Genomic DNA, 20,549 nt, shown 5'->3' with positions numbered 1-20,549 from the left:
AAAAGTCAGTAAAACTTTAAAATTGGCAAATTTTCGCTCTTGGTGAACGAAGAGAAAAAGAAAGTTAGGGAGCGTTCAAATATTTCGTTCCGAATTTTGTCCCCCCTCCCCCAGGTGACGCCATTCGCCAACGTAACGTTTTTGTCACACCCCCCTTCCCCACGTGACGCTTTTCCATTACTAAGCCCGTTTTGCCAGTTTATATCAAAACTATGACGTGGAAACACGTGTTGATAAAATATCTTGGTTAGGTACGCACCTAAAGCTTACGTTTGAGACATGAAATTTTAGCTATATTATTTTTTTGGAATTAAAACGTTATGTAGCCTACCTACTGAAAACGTTTAGTAGTCCACCCGGTTCAACTCAATAAAACCACCCTGTCCACAGCTAACACATTCTCTACTCTCTATGTCTCTACTTAGTAATTAAAACGGATATAGTTCAGGCTTTAAGTCAGTGTTTTCAACCAGGGTTCCGCGGGACCGTAAGGTTCCGCCAGTAAGTCTAGGGTTCCGCAAGTTTACATTCAAATCCGAGAGTCTATTATATTATTATATGCATATTGTTTAAACATAATCAAATATTGATTAGGTTTGCCACATAATAAATTTTCTACACTTTAACACGTTCGCTGCGATCCCGAATTTTCGTTGTTTTCTTGTGCGATAACCTTTAACTTTCTGCTTTCCCGCCAAATTTTGTCGACATGTTTTCTTCGCTTCAAGGAGTTCTTTTAGACAGTTCGTTTGTACACCGGTGGGTCAAATTGCCGTGAACGTGTTTGAGATCATTTTGTTTTGCCAGTAGGCTATTAGGTTTTTTACAGTTTGTATTTCTATTGTACATAAATAAATCTGAACATGAGTATTTTAATTTAATTAATCGTATGATGTTTTTTGCATAAGGTAACTAAATTATTGAACAGGGGTTCCTCGAGCTTTTGGAATGTTTTATTGGGTTCCGTTCCACCAAAAACGTTAAAAACCACTGCTTTAAGTGATGATAAGTGATACTTTTATTTGCAATTTACTTAAAATAATACTTTCTAAACCGGTCAAAATTTGCAGCCATAAAAAGGACCAAATAAGATCAGATTTTCTGGCCTGATATGCATCAATTTTTTTTAAGCCAACTGCAATTTAAAAAGGCCAGATTTTTGGAATTTGGCCTAAAAAAGGCCATCTGGCAACCCTAATGTTGTTCAGTTGTTCACTCACATCAAAGCAAGCTTTGTGATGTAAGAATGCTGCCTTGCAATTTTGCAATGTGTTTTGAGCACTTAGAACCTGTAGGCCTATGGAATTACGGGAATTACAGTACCGTAGTTGATACTTGATAGAGATCTTGTTGGTGCTGTTGGATATGATTTCAGCTTAATTTAGTATCCAAACGACGATAGCAGCCAGCACAAATAAACTACCGTACTCGTAAGCGTTACGTAACGTTTTGCTTGAACCCCCTCCCCCCCGATGTGACGCTAACGTAACGCTTTTCATAACCCCCCTCTCCCCCTCGATAGCGTTACGTAATATTTGAACGGTCCCTTAGTCAACCGTAAACAATATATTCACGAAGGTTTTAAATGCGTAAGCAAAGCTACCATAAAATTGGTTCGAAAGATCATAAGATAATTATCGAGTTTTTTTTCCATTGTTGGTGATTATCTGGAATAGGCTACAAGGCACTGCGTCCACTCTTTCTCACATGTTTTCATCAGTTGCACAGACGTAATGTGAATGAAAAGAGATTTTGGTGTCATGAATTTGAAACGATTTTCTAAATTCATTCTAGCATACGAGTATTGAGCACAACAACACTTTGAAATATTTCTAGACGTAACCTACACTACTTTGGGCCTTAGGCGAGCTAGATGATGCAAACAATTAGTTGCAATATGCTGTATGGGCCAGAAGCGCAATCAATGTGGGTTTTTATGCGGCGACGCTAATTACAAGGATCTTGTTTGGTAACAACTAGAACATCACACAACTAAGGCGAAAGAGAAAATTGAAAAAAAAAACTAATCGGAAAATAGTTAAAACATCGCACTCTCGAGTTTTTTGGCGCTAAAAGTAACTACTTTCAATTCTCTCATTTTCGCAAACCATCCATAGACATCTTATTATAACTAGACCGCGCATCGTCACTTCTCTCGTTTACGGTTTTTGAAGAAAGCAGGTTCAGACGTCAGCCATTATTAGTGTACCTATTCCGCGCGTTTGCCAATGCTTTTGTAGGGACCCGTAATGAATTTTCATTGTTTTTAATTCAATTCAATTTATTTTTCCTTGTCAGAATGCAAAATAAATGATATTGTGAAAAAGAAATACAGGAACAAAACCAACAAAAGGAAAAGGTGGCAAAACTATAATGGTTTAAGACGTGCATGAAAGGATCTAATATTGCGGTATATGAATCGATAAATATACAGTATAGTTAAGCACGGCCACCAAACCTGATACTTTAAAACAAGTAGAAGTAGATGAATTAATTAGTTAAGAATCAGTCGCCTCCTCGTTCCTGAAACAACTGGAGCGCCAATTCAGCAATGAGAACACGACTGAACACAACTTAACTTTTTACAAAATGTAATTCTCCTATAATATTTGCGTTTCTTAAAAAACTCAGTTGTTGTGAACAAATAATTGACAAAACAAATAGTTTTCTATGCAACAACACAACCGCAGCTTTTTACCAGGATTCTGTTCAATAGAGATTGATGGCTTTCGATTTTCTCCGTTGTAGCAAAACGTTGCATTATGACGTAAATTCGTGTGATTTCATCAACAATAACTTTTAAAGAAATAGCTTCAGTTTCAAGTTGCTGTGAGATAACAACTAATAAATATCTCCGCAATTCACCTAGTATGACGAAATCTTTATATGATTTCACCTTTGCTGTTCTACAATCGCAAACATATTGTTGGAATTTGTTAATTTTAAATTACCGTACGTAATTGCTTGCTTTTTCTTTTATTTTGAAAGTGCTTTATATACCTCCGCACAAACAAGTTTTACATATAATATAGTAGGCTAGGCCTATAGTATAGTATGACAATTGCGAAGAGAACATTTCCGCGTTCATTTCACAGGTATGGAAATATTGTGATACTTTTAGCGAGCTATGAGAAAATAGAAAATACTACTATTGTGACGATAACACTGGTTGGTTGGTTTTGAATTTTTATCCTCGGACTGACACTGACTAATTTCTTTTCCTTCTAGGCGGATATTTTTGTAATTTTTTTTGTTATATTTTGGACAAAAATTGTGGCGCTTTTCTTATAAAAAAACAAAACAAATGTGAAATCGGGCTTTCAATATATAGCCTAGCTACTACATTAGCCTATAACGTATCATGCTATTTTACGTTGCTTAGATTTCCAACCAATGAAGAACGAAGAAAATTATGGATTGCGAACGTCAAGCGTGCCAATTGGACACCTTCTAAACACACATTTATTTGTTCTGATCATTTCAAGGAAGAGTTCATGTATCGCTGTGGTGAGCGAGTGACTTTACGAGACAACGCTGTCCCCACTCGTTTTAAGGCATTTCCAAAGCATTTGAACAAGGTAATCATTTGAAAAACATACGAAAAGTTAACTGCCGCATGGGCTTAAATAAAAACACGACTAGCCTATTATTATTATGATTATGCGCACTGTTGGCCAATGATAGGCTATTTTTGAATTTAGTTCCAGTTTTCAAACAGCCTATAGCCTACCTTGTAGCCTATTTTGTATCTGCTTAATGAAGACAGACGCTTAGGCCTATGTGCATTGCGACTTGTAGGCTATGCAAGACGCATAAACATAACTCCAAATAAATAAAATTATTTGTAGAGTGACATATTGTGAATTTTAATTGGGTATATACTATAGGCTACTATGAGATCGCATAAGCTCTGTCGAGTAGAGGGGTTCAAGCAGACATAATCCTAATCTGCCACCATTGAAACATGGAACATTGGTGGGCCGAGTAGTTAAAATATCAGACTTGTCTGGCTGTAGACACCAGGAGGTCTAGGTTCGAAACCTGAGTCTGTCTGATGTGCTCTAAGAAGAGCGAAACCGGTCACGGAATCCTTGTTCACTTGAAATAATGTGATTTGAAAACTGGGATGCTTAGACATGATAATATTTTCATAAAAAATTACGATTGGTATGCTTGTAAATTTTATGCTTATAAAATTAAAACGATGTAACTTCAAAACTTTTTTTGAAAAATGAGACTTGGTTTTAATAAACGTTATGCTTATACAACTTTAAAATCAATGCAAGCTACTGTGCAATTTAATACATGCTTTTATTCATTTCATAGATGACTAAAACCTCTATTACACCAAAGTTCTAAATTATAGTTAACAAGTTAGTTTTCTGCAGAAGCGCAACCAGCTCAGAAATGTTATCGTTAACAGCGCAGCTTTCACGCGAGTTTGAGACACTAACAATGGCCGCCGCCTTTTTTCAATTTCTTCAATCGAAATACGAGAAGCGCAGTCTAGTTATAATAAGATGTCTGTGAAACCATCATTTTTCCCGATTAGTTTTCTTTTTTCAATTTTCTCTTTCGCCTGAGTTATGTGATGTTCTAGTCGTTACCATCTTGTTTAGCCATCAGGGTTGCCATACTTGCAATGTTTTATTTGGCGACAAACACAACACTCCATTTTGAAAACTAGATTAGGCTTTTTTCTTGTTGTTGACCAACTTGCTTTTCTCATCAGAGGAGACCGATGGTTTATTAAACGGTAAACTTTGCTTTGCACTATACTGTGACACTTCTGCTTGCAAGCTAGTCTGTTTTTCCCTTTTTCCACTATTTACCCCATGCGTGTAAGAAGTGGCAGGACTGTGGGTTTTCCTTCTGCTGTTGGGTAGGGGGTTATCTTGACTTGATCGTAAGTGATGTCGATTGATAGCTGGATTAATGTTCGTTTTAAGCATTTGCTTTTTCGGACCAAGAGTGGTTCGAACAGTTCTCTCAGGTATTGGCCAATCTGGAACAATGTCGTACAGATCTTCATAGCCAGAACCACTCTGATGTAAAAAATCGTTTGCCTTTGCACCCAATTTATCCATAACTTGGCGGGTGGGTGTTGACTGTGGTTGACGCAGAATAAGCTTCTTTTTTTCACTCTTTTGAGAAGAAGGTTGAAAATTATTTAGTCTGTTAGGCGAAAGTGTTTTTGTCACTCTTTTTAAACTACCTGACCCTTCAACTGATGTGCGTTTTACTTCCAAATTTTTAGGTTTGTTTGTAGGTCCTTGCGGTGTGCTTGCATTTTGACCAGTCAAGTCTGCTGCGCGGAAAGGGATACGAGAAAAGCGGCCCGGTAAACTCATGTTTCGCGTTTTGAGTTCTTTAATTATCATTTCAGGCTGTACGCTATTGGCTCGTGGCACCACTGGAGGGGGAAAATCGGAAAGAGAAGAATAACTGCTTTCAGTAGACATGTTAGTATTACTTTTGATATTCAAACCAGACAACGAGCTGCCATCACTGAAGTTTGGCGCTCCTGAATTGTTAGTAGAGCCGTGGACGTATGGCATCTCTTCGTCTGAGCTACCGGGTGTCGGTTGTTTTTGCTGTTCTTTAGCACTTGGACCACCAGCAACATTAGCCTCGTCCGCTAGGTTCATAATGCTGCGATTGGAGAGAAAGCTCATTGCATTTCCTGGAAGGTACAAACTGCTTTTGTCTGGGTTTGATTTATGAGTGCCGGTTGTCAATGATGATTCGGAAGCATCAGGATCGCTCTTTATGGGCGAAAGATGAATTTCTTCGCGTGAATCTAGATTTGAAATTGCAGAAAGTAATTTTTCATGGATTGGTCTGTTGTTAAAATCACTGTAAGCAGGCTCAATAAAATTACACAAAACAAGAAATAAGAAAATGAATACGAAGAAAAAATTTCATTAAGACTGCTTGCAACAGTCTGTAAAATCTGCTGTGGTCCAGGCTTTTAAAACGTGACTAGCTTATGGCCTGGTCTAACCTCTAGTTAGGCTAACTGTAGGCTATTTGTAGGCTGTAAAGCTGTAAAAAAAAGAGGCTATTTTACCACCTACAAACGTTAGGGTTTTGTACTAAAGTAGAATAGTGTCACTGACCCGCTTTTCCCCTTAACCTTTCAGCGTCTTTGATGTGCAGGTCAAATGAATCCGTGCTCGGGGTGTCTTGGGATGTAACCAGAGGCCGCTGAAATAATACTAATTGTAGGTGCACTGTTTGCTTTCTATAAATGATCAACAATGACACTGCCGAAGCTACAGGTTAAATAGTAGGTTCATCGTAAGTTATATTTGGATACTGCTATAAAAAATCATGGGGTAGATCTGCTATAGCTAAGCTAATGATCTGATCCATGGCCGATTGGCCGTGGCCTGTGAATCAGAGATAGAAATTTGGCGTGTTCTGAAATAATTCGCAAAGAAGGAGTTCGAAGAATTTTGTCACTTTCGAACCAGAGTATTGTAGCCTAATTGATTCATTAAAAAGCCACAAAATTGCAGTCGAGCAGTTTGATTCTATTTCTACTAACCTGTTCGTAACTGATGTAGCTTAGGACTTGTTAGTCTGTTTAAAGGCCTACTCATTTTTGTCTGTTTAATATTTTAGCTGTTTAAATAAGAAAAAAGCTGCTACAGATGTTCGATATTCAATAGCTTAAAATCATACAAGGCCGTATTTAGGCTACTTCTTCTCTGTTATACCACGAATATTTAGTTCGTGTTTGTTTATCGTATTCAGTTCGTTTTTTGGCTTGTAATTTTACATACGGGCCAACATTTAATAAGTCATTTTTTTGTTCAATTTGACAAAATTTTCTTGCTCACTCAACCACATTTTTTTCACCTCACCAGCGATGTTGGGCGTGCAAACAAGATTAGGTTTAAGATTAGATTAGATTTGTCAAAATTTTCCGGGAGACCAGTCCCCCTACAACCCATATCCGACTTCATTTTTTTTGGACATTAAGTTTTGTAGGCTATTATCCCTTATCTTATAAATTTTGCTTTGTTAAAGCTCTGGTGCTTTCCCAACTTTTTTTTCAGATTCGCAACACGATAACCTAACACTTTCTCGTTCTAGCCTATTGTTAATAATAAGAGCCATCCCTAAAATTATAAAATAGGCTTAGGGGAAGGTTTGGTTAGTTGAGCCGGGTAACGGTTGATCCATCCGGTTTTATCGCAACGTCGTGCATGATTAGTCAACCGTTTAATAACGAAAATATGGAAAAACGTGAAGTCCATCAGCACATGTAGTTTTAGGGATTTTCTACAAGCAGAAAAATTGTGAAGCAGTTAAATGTAAAATGGTAGGTAAAAGTAGTTTTAAAAGAAATAAGAAATGTGTTATTTTTTCCTAAGATGTTACATCGTTGTCTTAATCGAAATTCTGGGATAGGTAAAGGTAACTTAGCCTACTCTTTGTTTTAGTAGTTCTCGTTGCTTGATTAGCCAGTTGGTTATTGGCAATTTTTCATGAATTTTGAAAATGGCGGCGATGTTAACAGTTGAGCCACTTGCGATGTTCACGGTTGAGCCATGTCTTTGTCATAAGGAATGTAGTTTATGAACCGATGGTCCTTACGTACTGCCGTAATTTTGTTTTACCGTAATGCAGTGGCGTACCGTGACCACTTAGACAGGTTTTCAGTGACGGCAAAGCAACAGCGGGGGGTCTGGGGGGCCTCCCCCAGAAAATTTTTAAATTAACATTGAATTTGGTGCGTTCAGAGAGCATTTTCAGCACAAATTCTGAACATGAACAGAACTGACAAAAATAATGTTGTCGGAATGGAGAAGAATACAAAATAGATATTTATTTGACAGCGCATTGAATGAAAGACTTAATAATATCAAACATTAAGTTGCATTTCTAAAGTCACATACTTCAGTTCACTTTTTATTTCCGACCATCAAAACGAACAATATAACACAGCAGGAGTCTGAAAAAACGCGAAAGTTAAAGCGTGCTCGAGATGGAAATGATTTACTTCATGCAAGGATTAGGCACGGTCGCAACACCTTGAGAAATGTACAAGCGAATTAAAAACAAACAGGTGAAAGTTAAAACAAAAAACAATAGCAAAGCAACTCGATAATAAACAAGAAAAGAAAGTCGATTGCTATGTTGGTCGGCTGTACTTTTATCCGCCGTACTACTTAGTAAAAACGAAAATGTTTAACACCTCGACTACAGAAAGAAAATTCATCTATAGCATAATTCGATTCTTCTTGTTTGTGCAATAAATTTTTGAATTACATCGTCGTGGAAAGCTTGCTTTTGCTTCAGTTCTAGCAAAAGTTGTTTCCAACGCTGATCACCTCAAACTCTAATCCAACAAGCTAAAACTTGCTATTGCTTGGGATTCCCCCAATGACGCGCCAAGGTGTGCAGATCAGCGAGTGCACAGCCTGGCTGACCTAAAACCATTGCTGTTTTCGCTGCCTTGTGACGTAATTTTTCTTAATTGTTTATTTTAAATAGCACTCGCCAAGCTGTCAGTGCACACCCAGCTTAAAGGTAATGACCGAAAAAAATTAAAGGCAATGACCTCAAACGTTGGAGTATTAAAATTAGAAGGGGACGAGTTTTGCAATTGAAAAGAAAGCAATCAGCATGCAGCAAGATGTTAGAATATCATGAAACTAAAGAACATCGACAACCGATGGAAATTTTCTTTTTTTCTGGATTTCTTGGGGTGTGCAGTGCACACCTTGAACACCCTGAATATACGCCACTGCCGTAATGTAATTAATGCATAGAACTGGTGGCGTAACCGGGGGCGGTGCACTGCCCCCTTAAACTTCCATAAGAGTAATTCTTTCTGTAATGCGCCAGTTTGAGGGTAATTTTTTTAGCACTCCCTCCCCTTATATTTTTCGATAGCAACGCCACTGGTTGCTAATGTTCGTTTTCTTCACAAACCTTGCGAAATCGTTTCAGAAAGGTAAAAGCACCTTCGTCAAAATTTCCTATTCAATGATTCTCAGTGTTTTCAGTAATATAAATTTCTGTTCGTTCAGTTTTCACTGTTATTTTATTTTAAGACACTAGACACAATACACAGTTTAAACATTTTTTGATTGTTTATTTGCAAGATGTTCAAAAAAAGAGTTTATTGTGTTTGATGCAGATTGAGCTCTCTTTTGGGTTATCTTTTGGAAGTGACATCATAGTGGATCAACCATGAACAATTGGTGGCTCAACCGTAAAATTTAGGGTATCATTTGAGCCGGCTGAATTTCAATTTCAAAATGCCGATAAATGATATAAATTGGGGTCAGTCGCAAACACGAACATGCTCACAAGAACCGCAAAAGACTGAAATTTATCATGATGGATTCGGATTTTTGGTAAAGTTTGTCGTTAAATTTTCATTGCAGAAACATTGATTTCTGGCTCAACTAACTATAGACCTTCCCCTATAGCCTAAGGGGCAAATAGGGAATTTCGGGAGGGGGAGATGGTCCTCACACGGCCCTGGATTTAGCCTAGGCCCACACTTTGAATTATTAGTGAATTGCTGTGATTCTCAAACTAATGTTTTTTGTTAGCCCATCACATTTTTTTCAGTAGGCTACTGTTTACTTGTTTTCTCTTGTAAGTATTTCCAATTTCGTCGTCCTGCAATGCTGCAGTTAGCGAGGGAAACGCATAAATCAGCAATGCAAATGCAAAAAGTAACAATACTCCTGTAATAGTTCCTGGGATAATGACCGCTAAGTTATCGCTCGCAGGTTCATCTGCAAGTTTGAATTGTAGCAAAATTAAAATATACAAGAAAATAAAGAAATTGACTGATCATATAAGTTAGTTTACGCTTTAGTTAATCCTTTGAGTAAAATAGGCAGTTTAACTTTTTAGCTTAAACCTATAAGCTGTCTTTCTGGCTGCGTGGCCGAGTGTTAAGAGCGCCTCTTCGACGCTTGAAAAAAGTTGGTTTTGAATCTTTATCCTCGAGCTGACAAAATCCCTGAGTGATAAGTTATTCCAGGCAGAGGCTTTGAACCACTGACGCAGTGGCGTAGCCAGGAAAAAAATTTGGGGGGGGCCAAATATTTGATGAATTGAAGAGAACGACAAAGTGTTTGATTTATGTGCAGTGGCGTATGCACGTATGTGCACCTGATGTGCAGTAGCGTATCCTGGTGGCTTGAGCAAGGGGAAGCAATGAAACTGGTGGGGGTTAAAGCGTGCCGAAGGCACGCGTTTTCTAGGGGGGTCCGGGGGCATGCCCCCCCCGGAAAATTTTTGCAAAATTACACTTGAATATTGGATTATAGCGCTTTCTGGAAACACTTTTAGGGTAATATTTGTATGAAATTTATTAGCAGATAAACAGCTATTAACTTATTAAAGGTAGCTCTTACACACAAACGGGCAACATCTGCGGCTAAAATTAGAGAACACCAAAAACTCAGCTACAGAAAAACCTAACAGAGTAAGCCATTCTGAAATTGCTTCCACAAATTAGTTAAAAGAAACGTAAATCCAGTAAATTTTGCGCGATTTACGATTTGCAAAATTTATTGGTGTCTTTCTGTGTGTCTAAAACAAGTCCTTGGGGTGTTAATAGCCAGATGTCTTGGAAAACGTTATAAATTTCTACAAATTTGATTATATTTTCAACAAAGGGCTCAACTTCGGAATCCAAACTTCGAAAATTTGGGGGGGGCCATGGCCCCTTTCGCCCCCCCCCCTGGCTACGCCTATGAGTCTGACGTAGGCCTTGTTATGAAGATTGGCAGAGTGAAGTTTCCGATTGTTGGTGGGGAATTATTCCATCTACTTTGGTGCTGCTCAAAAGAGAACAGTCTTGAAATGTGTTCCTCAAGCGCACACCCCGAGAGCCGAACCAGCGATGCTTGATCTTGAAGCTTCTTCGTTTCAGAAGTCACGCGCTAACCAACTGAGCTATCGGCCGACAGCAACGGCATAAATATTGGCGCGACATAAAGCATGATTAATAAATATTTCTTACTTTCTAAACCCAACTTATAAAATATGAAAAGGAACTCACTGCACGTGAAAGATGATTAGTTAGGCTATTCTATTGACATTAAGACTATGAAGCAAGTAGGCTAATAAAATTGCCTTTCGGATGAAGAAGTGTCCACTTGATTTTTTTGTTTTATTTATTTCGTTAAAACGTAGGCTGGTTTGATATCGTAATGTAGGCTAATACCAAAAGTTACATAGCCTACTCAGGCCTATTCTCAGGGTATTTTTAATCACGATAATTTTCTTGTCCGAGTTAAATTAAATTAAGATCCACAACCTTCACGTGTAAAAGCCGTCTGGTAGCATTGAGGATATGCAGTTTTGTCAATTGTTTTTACGCTGTAATCATTTGCTTGCGAATGTCCTGGTGTGCATGGCGACGCGGCGCTGCAATATAAAGAAACTAGGGTTGCTATTTGTTACAACTGCATAAATTTTAAGACCAAAGCCCAAGCAGGGGCGGATCCAGCAAGTAGCCTAGCCTTAGGGGGGGGGGGGGGGGCGATTTTAACGAAATACGATAATGTGTAGGTCCACAGTACATTAATCCGTCCTTGCAAAAACAACGTGTAGCCTATAACGTGAATAAAGTCACTTTTTGTGTTTTAGGTGGGCGATCGCCCTATTTGCCCACCTAGATTCGCAAAAGCCAGAGTCCTGCAAAGCCAGTGGCGTAGCCAGAAAAAAAATTTGGAGGGGGCCAAATATTTGATGAATTAAAGAGAACAATAAAGTGTTTGATTTAAGCCATCTCCATTTGATGTGCAGTGGCGTATCCTGGTGGGTTGAGCAAGGGAAGCAATAAAACTGGCGGGGGGTTAGAGCGTGCCGAAGGCACGCGTATTCTAGGGGGGTCCGGGGGCATGCTCCCCCGGAAAATTTTTGAAAAATTACACTCAATTAATTGATTATAGCGCTTTCTGGAAACACTTTTAGGGTAATATTTGTATGAAATTTATTAGCAGATAGACAGCTATTAACTTATTAAAGGTAGCTCTTACACACAAACGCGCAAAAACTGCGGCTAAAATTAGAGAACACCAAAAACGCAGCTACATAAAAACTCAACAACTACACAAAAACCCAACAGAGTAAGCCATTCTGAAATTGCTTCCACAAATTAGCTCAAAGAAACGTAAATCGCGTAAATTTTGCACGATTTACGATTTGCAAAGTTTATTGGTGTCTTTATGTGTGTCTAAAACAAGTTCTTGGGGGTGTTAATAGCCAGATGTCTTGGAAAACGATATAAATTTCTACAAATTTTATTACATTTTCAACAAAGGGCTCAACTTCAGAATCTAAACTTGGAAAATTTGGGGAGACATGGCCCCTTTCGCCCCCCTCCCCCCTGGCTACGCCTATGTGCAAAGCCCAGACTTTAGAAAGTTTCCAACTTTAATTTCACATTGCGTTGCTGTCAATTAGCAAGCATTTGATATTTGTTAAGGCGAATTGGATTCGTTGGCAGGCTAATTAGGCTACAATAGGTTACTGATCGAATCATTACCAACACAACTAACCAGCTCAGTGGCCGACTGGTTATCGCCTTAGAATCAATACTAACTTGGTGCTGATAGATTATGTGAAGTGAATCAGAAAGAATGTTCAAAACTGCACTATAGAGTGTAGGCTAATAGCATAGTCTTTCAGGAAAGTCACTGTCTTTCGGGAAAATTCATTAAATTATGTTTTCACTGCTTTTTTTACCCTGAATTATCGCTAGCTGGCAATAGTTTTTTTTCCAAAAAGTTTTAATTTTACCTGGAAGGGGAGGGGGAGGTGTATTAACTGACCTTCCATATCAAATCACACGCCCTTCCCATAGTTTCGCATACTTGTAGAATGTAGACAGAGGTTTTTGACACAGAGCCGGTTACCGAGATTGACAGAATGAAGTTTTCCGATTGTTGAAGTGTTGTTGCCGGTAAATTATACTCCATCCATTAGATGCCGCTGAATGGAGAGCAGTCCTGAAATGTTTTGCTCAAGCGCACACCCCGAGAGTCGAATCAACGCCGATTGATCTTGACGCTTCTGCGTTGATGAAGTCACGCGCCAGCCAACTGAGCTATCGTGGTTGACTTTTTAAGTGTTGGGAGTAGGCTATTATGTTTTTTGTCGGGGAGAGAGATAAAATTTTTGGGTAGAAGGTGGCGATTGCTTCCTCTTATAAGCTCCCCCTTAGCAGGTGGCTAACAGTCTGACTAAAATTTTCTGGTTTAAATTGAATTCGTTTTTCAACCCTTGTGATATTGAAACTCAGTGCCACCTGGTAAATAAAGCAAAAAAGATGTCGGTGCATGATTTTTGAAAATTTAAAAAATACTTGGCAGAACCACCATAGTTACAAAGCAAAAATTTAAAAAGAGGCTTGGGAGAAAATTCTAAAGTTGGAGAAAAATTGCATGATTTTTTTTATTTAAGGAAGGTATATGCTTTCTCAGTCCGAGGATAAAGGTTCAAACCACTTCAAGGTTCAACTTACGAGTAGGCCTACGACACACAGCGTAGCCTATTAAAAGAAGCCACTACCGAGACATCACTCACTCTTCGGTGTATTTGTTTGCGCATGAGAAGTAATGAGGGTTACCGGTTGCACAAGGACATTCACAATTGCCTTCTTCTGTTCCATTTGTGATGCAACCCTAAAATATTATGACATGAAACCTTAGAACATCTTTGTAAGCGAAAAACCCAGGTAAGGCTGCATGAGGTAATAGGTTATACCTAGCCTATACTCATCCTGTAGGCTAATAATCGGGCTTTTTTTTTTAAATGTAGGTTACTGCATTTGCTATTTTCATGATGCCTTTCCGTCAGCACATACTTTTATATTAAAAGAAAAACAATGTAGGGTTTGTAGACTGTGACCTGGCTGGCTTTATATTCCTACTTTAATTTCAAGCATAGCCTACTTACAAAAGTAACGAAAGTAAAGAGAGTTATAAACTGCTTAGACACCTACGCTGCTTGAACAAGGACATGTGAAAAGGTCCATTCCGCAAGTACTCTCCGTCAAAAACTTCACCAAGATAAATACGTTGGTATTGGCGACAGGACTAAGTTGAAAGACAAAAGCGTTGAAAAAGCTTGTCTTGAAAACCCCGCGATACCCTTCTTGGTCCAACGAAATCTAAATTTCAAAACAAATTTAGAAAAAGGAATCCCAGAATAAAACAATGACGCATGATTTTACCTTATCGGTACTTTGATCTAAACGCAAAAGAATTAGCCTACCCTATTTTTTAGTGATGTAATAATTTTCGAAGAACTATCACTCAGCTAACGTTTCATCAGGTCCTGAAGTTTTAAGGAAAGAAATTTTAAAGAAAATTCTAAAATATTTAATGTCACTATTTTAAAGAAAGGATTGAAAAGCCCTAAAAAAGCTACCCTGTACATTCGTTGAAACAATCCTGCTTCATTCTTGGAGCAATTGATTTTATGCAAAACGTTGTCGCCAATAAGCACACTCGACATTTCCGGTTCCAGTTTTGTCAGATGGGTTTCCCCGTCATGCCTTGCATATAATTCCTTTATAAGAGTGTAGTCTGTGCCTATTTCGTTAGTAACAAGTACCGTGCCAGCAACATCAATCAGCAAACACCTGTGTACAAAAAATAGCGTAAATAAAAATTGAAACATTAAATTAAACTATTAAAGATTATTATTGGTCAGTGGAGTAGAAGAAAACAGTTCGCAATAATTAACACAATTGTTAACTTAGCCTACCAATCGGTTAAGGTTGGATATGTTTTCTTGTCTACTAATTTCCTTGATCAATTTGCAATAGAAAATAAATTGAATTACGATGTTTTAACTATTTTGCCTGATGGCCTATATTTTTATTTTTCCTGATGTTATCCAATCAAAACGTGAATTCAAACTATTTCACTGTAGAGAAGTGGTGTGTTTCACTGAAGGGCCTAATGGTGTTTGTGCAGTGCCCATATTATATTCTAAGCCTTTGTAGTAAACATCCAAAAGCCACTATGGAGGAACAGCAATCATTAGTAATTTCCAAATTTAGCTTTCATCAAGTAAAGTCAAATTCAAGAGGTTACCTTCCAGAAATTTAAGCCACTTTACTTGATCCTACATATTTGCTTTGAATGTTATTGGCATCTGGCAGTTATCTCCAGTACAGTTGACAGGGAGATTCATAGGTGTAGGGTAGTTCTGGACAGTAATTGTTCCGGAAACTTAGCAAAACCATACCCAGTATTGTTAGGATATAGCCTAGAACGTTTTGCTCAGAAGTGTATAATAATAATAATAATCGTGTTTTTATTTGCGCCCATTGCGATAACATACAGTACACTGCGATCACAGATGCGATAAACAGACGACAGGAAGTAGCGAAGTGACATATTGTCTTCGAGTCAGCTGCTCCCTTTATTTTGGCTTGCCATTAAGTGCCTTTGCCGAGACACGTGGTCTGGAGCGGTGTCGAACGCACGTCCTTTCGAACGTCGCGCAGACGTCCTCACCACTCGGCTACGCGGCCGACAAAAGTGACGCAGTGTCTTGGTTTGGTGCCCAGGGATCTCATTGGTTCCGGTGTAATTTATGCTCGGCCTGGTTATCACAAGCGTTGGGCTTGGATTGTTCCAACACATTTAATTGGTAGCTATTTAATTATATTTCCGCTTGTATCCAGGCATAATAAAAATGATAATGTTTTTCACAGATAAAAATTAAAGAGTCTATAATCAGTGACTCTGCATCATCGTCAGTAGTTGATGAATAAAATTTAGGATAAATATATTAAAAACTTACCTGAACTGTGTTGCATCTTTACAAAGGGGATACATATTGAAGAACAAAGCATTAAAATGGGAGGCTAGAATATCCGCAGCCATTACTCCGAACACTTCATTTGTGTTGTGGTCATGCTCACCCGATGAGCTGAACATAGTTCTAGCTTAGCCTACATGCTAAAATTTTAACTGACGCAAATGAGTAATGCTTCAACAGTCTGTTACCAAAGTTTGCCTGCACTAAGCGTCCTAAATTTCCGCAACCTTGCACGCCAACCGTATTAAAGCTTGCTTCAAATTCGTAAGCCTTTCTCAAAAAGAAGAACCGAATACCGTAATCAAGATTTTACTTTAAAAATCAATGACTACAGTAGGCTACAATTTTAAGACACTGTTACAGTTTTTATAAAAGTTGTAGCCTACTTGTGGGCGTTTAAATGCTGAGAAACAGTTGACAAAATTGAAGAGATTATTACCGTTTACTGTGCACATTAAATATAACTGGCTTTTCTGCAAGGTAGGCCTAGGTTATACGCAATCTAGATCACGGAGGTCACGCTCTAGTCCTAGGGTTTTCTGTTGATGATATATTCTGCGATATGGATTATATTTTATTATCCCATTGAGTAGATTTACTGAAGCAGTAAAAACATAGCCGTAGCCTATAGACTGCTGTATCATAAGTAGCCTAAGTGTTTTGATCAAAAATTAAGCAAATTAGTAGGAATAATCTTATTGCATCTTTAAAAGCAAGTAGATAAAAGAAAGTAAAATATTGAAAATCACTGCTTTAAAGGAAAAAGTTTTATTTTAATTTATAGCATCTGCAAATAAAGTGAAAATAATATCGAAAAAGCAACAGTAGGGTAGTTGCAATTGAAGACTGCAACTTACTTTCCATAAAACAATGCTTTGCTTAAAGTGACCACAGCAAGTCCAGTGCCTGCATCCAGATGTGGATAAGTGACGCTGATCGTTCTGTCTCGATGAGCTAATGCCTGTTCATACCTAACCATAAAAATAGCAATTTCTTCTCAGTAGGCAAGTTAGTCAAATTTTACATTGATTCAGCGTCTGCACACAGACAGCTTTGCTGGTTGAGTTGCTTTTGTTTTACAACCCCTCTGATTGTAGCAACGCGCTTTTGCAGCAGTTTTACTCATGACTAAATATAGCTATGACTTCTCTTTAACAAAAACGTTAAAGTAGGTAAATATTTAGTGGGACCCTTTCTGCAATCAAAAGAAATCTTACTTAACACAGAAAAGAAGAGAACAAACCAAACCACTGCTTCACTAAAATTTAAATTGAAAAAGTGCTTCACTGATTTTCCATCTGTATGAAAAGCTAAGCAGGAAGCCAAAAGATAGCTTAGTTTCACTTATTTCATATTACAATTCTCACACAAGCACAGAAAAATGAGCACTACAACAGTGATTGATCATTATGAAAGTCTACCTTCGGACTAAGAAGGCTTCTTAGAAATAATTATTTGTCCTGGTGGTTTTTGCATACTTGACGAGTTAACAAAATGGGCTTCAGAGGCGGACACTCTTTTATTTACACAATGTTTTAAAACCGATCTAGGCTAAATCTAATTTGTTTTTTCTCTACAGCAGGGCTACTCAACCGTCGGACCGCGATGCGAATCGATTTCTACTGGGAGGAAGCAATTTTTACTGTGACTATTCTAGTTGCTGGGGGGCTTCGACTCCCAGACTACCCAACACTTTCTCAGAAATCCAATTTGAGTTACATTTTACCTAAATCAGTGGTTTAGTACAGATGGTTTAACTTTCGTGGTTGCGTGTGAAACACCTTATTCTCCGGACCGCAAAAAATATTCAACTTGTCAAACCGGACCTTTGTTAAGATTAGTTGAGTAACCCTGCTCTACAGAATAGTTCACGCTTATGCATCAAAATTATTATTTCAATTGTATGTAGAGTTGCAAGACTGCACAATTGCAATTGTAATTGGTCCAACTCTGCTACAGTGTAATTGGCTATTTCATCTTGTGTTTGTGCGGTCTAGGTCTAATAAGCAAAAGCGTTTTTGAAAAGAAGAGTGTTGCGGTGTAGCAAAATTTCCTCTTCACTAAGGAAGGAAATTAAACCTACTTTTGCAATTAGGCTAATTTTAATAGTATCCAAGTAATAATTCTCAAAAAAAGCGAGAATTAGGCTACTCACCATGGTCTTTTTGTGGCATCAAAGTTTATCGGATACAAGCGCCCTGGAAATACGTGAAAGACTCCATCACGAGTAGCAACATATCTCCAAGCAATGTCTTTCTGAATATCACTATTTTCATCTGGTTGTAACCAAAAGTCTTGTGCATGATGAACAACAGCTATTTGGTCTTTGATTCCTCCCTATTTGATATTCATTTGCCATAATGCCAGCTAACGCTTTTTTGTTTTTTTTGCGAAAACGTCGTAACAACTTCTCAACTTTAGTGAAGCAACCATCCAAAAATGAAACTCAATAAATAGTTACTAGTATTATTGTTTTTGATTGTTTTTACCAAGATCTTTGTGGCACAACACAGTTAATAGCATAACAAAACCTGAACTAAAAATCCCATTTTAGATATACTTGTTCCCTCTATTTACTGTATGCCACAAAGATTGACTTTCTTATAGCTCTCCAGTGCTCTACAGTCTACACTCCACACTCTACAGTATTCAAAATTTTTACTCACCAGGTATAAGTCTAGACATAACAAAAGCGGTCATTGTTTTACACTCAAATAAATTGTGCAAAAATCAACCTACCTGCAAGATTAGTTTGCTTAGAAAAGTGAATTATATAAAAGCATAGGGTTTAAAACAGTTGTGGCTTACTGTAAATGATGATTAAACGCATATTGCACCAAAAGGTCTATCTGTTGCAGTTTTACTGTTTAATGCTTAGTAAAGAAAAACTTACTTTGATATGTAACGTGTTTTTTCCTTTTCCTTCAATATATTCATTGATTTCTTCCACCTCGGTCTTTGTCATCACATGGTTCATAACATAATTAGGATCACTGAAAGCCCGTGGGGCTAACACAAGCGCAGAGTTGTCTGTTAAAATGGTGAAGAATATACAACGTTAAAAAGTGTTAAGATGGTGCCACAGCCAATAACAGAGCTATTATATCGAGTAGTAGAAAGTTGTAGGCTAAGCAGAAAGTGATGTAAGTCTGCATTGGGCAGTTTTTTTTTAAAAAGGTACATATGCGTTTACCCATATTTTTCGAAAAAAGTTTCACCTGGATTAATTAACAATACCTTAAAATTTGATGTGATATTTAAACGTTATAGGCTACCCAATTAGGCTACAATCGTGATGTTTGGTTGCTCACGAAAACAAGCAGTAGGCCTAAAGCTGAAAACGCATCAAACTATTTTGCACGAGTTTGTAGTCTTGAATATTTTGTTGTCATGACCTCGTAGGTCTATAGAGTATACGTACATACTTTACAGGCTGGGTAACTTACCCATTGACGAAAGAATGGACAGATGTTCGCATGGTTTTTCAGGTGGAACGAGGTCGAATCGATGATAAAACAGAGTGCCACCTTGAATCTCTTCTTGAGATGGAAGAACTTCAATAGAATCTCCAACTGTTACGACACAGATTGCGAATGTTGTAGAATTAATCTGAAACATTTTGTACGATGAAAAGTCCGACATTGTTCAAAACAAAAAAAGGGGAAAAATTTGTAACATTCGGTCTCATACTGCCACGAAGTTTACACTAGCAGTTTCAAAGCTCCAGTTCTGGTTGCAACATCCAATCTTCATTCAAATGTAAAAAAAAATAAAATCAAATCTATTAGATTTTATTAGTTTTGTCTTTGAAAGTTACGGTATACCTTGTTCCAGAAGTATCTGGCAAAGACTCGCTTCAGTTCGACGAGATAAGCCTTGCTATCTCCGTGCGTTGTAATTTTAGTTGAATAAAAACTTGCATTCCCATCAAGCCCTCTGTAATAACAAAAAAACACATCGCCTACACTGAGGCTTCCAACGCATTTACGGCAAAGCATTTTAAGTTGTACGTAGCCTAACTCAGCTTGTACACTCAGGGTCGTTGACAGGATTTCTCAGGCCCGGTACCAATTTATTTTCGGGCCCCCTTCATCGACAATGTTATGAATATAAAGGTTGTGTACAAACTTTAGTTGATGTGCAGTGAAATGAGGATGACACATGCCGTTCAAAGTAGAAAATTTAGAGGAATATCATTCTCAAAGATTTGTTGTATCCACGAATTTCCCCAACTGCGCAATTACGCATTAGGGATTTCTCCGTAAACCGCAAAATCCCTGCTCTCAATCACGATCTTCGTCAGTAGGCCTATGTTTAAAGTTGTTGGAGTTTTCGGCTGAAATTAATTCTTTGTAAAGTAGACGCAAGTAGCTAGAAGAGATTACCACCAAAAAATATATATATATTCAGAATGAAAGAGTGGGTAAAGAAAAATATTTTGTGATTTTGAAAAAAAAAATTCGTCGTTAGGGAAATCACTATACCCGGATGGGGGCCCAGTACTTTACCATCTGACGGCTGAAGTGGCTATTTTAACCTCTGATGGCAATTCCTTTAGATCTGATTGTATTAAGATCTTGATAATGTTGGAAGTCGCGGAGAATCTTTTAAATCCGAGCCCCCTAAATATTCCGGGCCCGGGTCCAAAAGTACCACCTAGACCCCTTTGTCAACGCCCCTGTGTACACTGTACAGTATGCCATTGGAGACAATTTTTAGTACATGAA

General features: G+C 38.0%; 1 protein-coding gene across 2 annotated transcripts in view; it reads right to left on the bottom strand.

The window, feature by feature from the left end:
* Positions 1-4,643: 4,643 nt before the first annotated feature.
* LOC145772616 (VWFA and cache domain-containing protein 1-like) overlaps positions 4,644-20,549 on the bottom strand; it is a 35,187-nt gene continuing 19,281 nt past the window's right edge. For both annotated transcript variants that reach the window (XM_082584484.1, XM_082584492.1), the window contains exons 13-25: positions 19,647-19,758; positions 19,269-19,431; positions 18,716-18,852; positions 17,978-18,159; positions 16,680-16,793; positions 15,805-15,933; positions 14,419-14,632; positions 13,991-14,158; positions 13,573-13,670; positions 11,300-11,409; positions 9,610-9,764; positions 6,120-6,207; positions 4,644-5,800 (exon numbers count right to left, since the gene is read on the bottom strand). In XM_082584484.1, coding sequence (XP_082440610.1) covers positions 4,689-5,800; positions 6,120-6,207; positions 9,610-9,764; positions 11,300-11,409; positions 13,573-13,670; positions 13,991-14,158; positions 14,419-14,632; positions 15,805-15,933; positions 16,680-16,793; positions 17,978-18,159; positions 18,716-18,852; positions 19,269-19,431; positions 19,647-19,758 — 2,782 coding nt within the window. In that variant the 3' untranslated portion in view covers positions 4,644-4,688. The remainder of the gene's footprint in view (positions 5,801-6,119; positions 6,208-9,609; positions 9,765-11,299; positions 11,410-13,572; positions 13,671-13,990; positions 14,159-14,418; positions 14,633-15,804; positions 15,934-16,679; positions 16,794-17,977; positions 18,160-18,715; positions 18,853-19,268; positions 19,432-19,646; positions 19,759-20,549) is intronic.

Source organism: Aplidium turbinatum, chromosome 1 (assembly GCF_918807975.1).
Source record: "Aplidium turbinatum chromosome 1, kaAplTurb1.1, whole genome shotgun sequence".
Taxonomy (NCBI): Eukaryota; Metazoa; Chordata; class Ascidiacea; order Aplousobranchia; family Polyclinidae; genus Aplidium; species Aplidium turbinatum.
The sequence above is the reverse complement of the archived record's forward strand: the minus strand, read 5'-3'. Positions and strand labels throughout refer to the sequence as shown.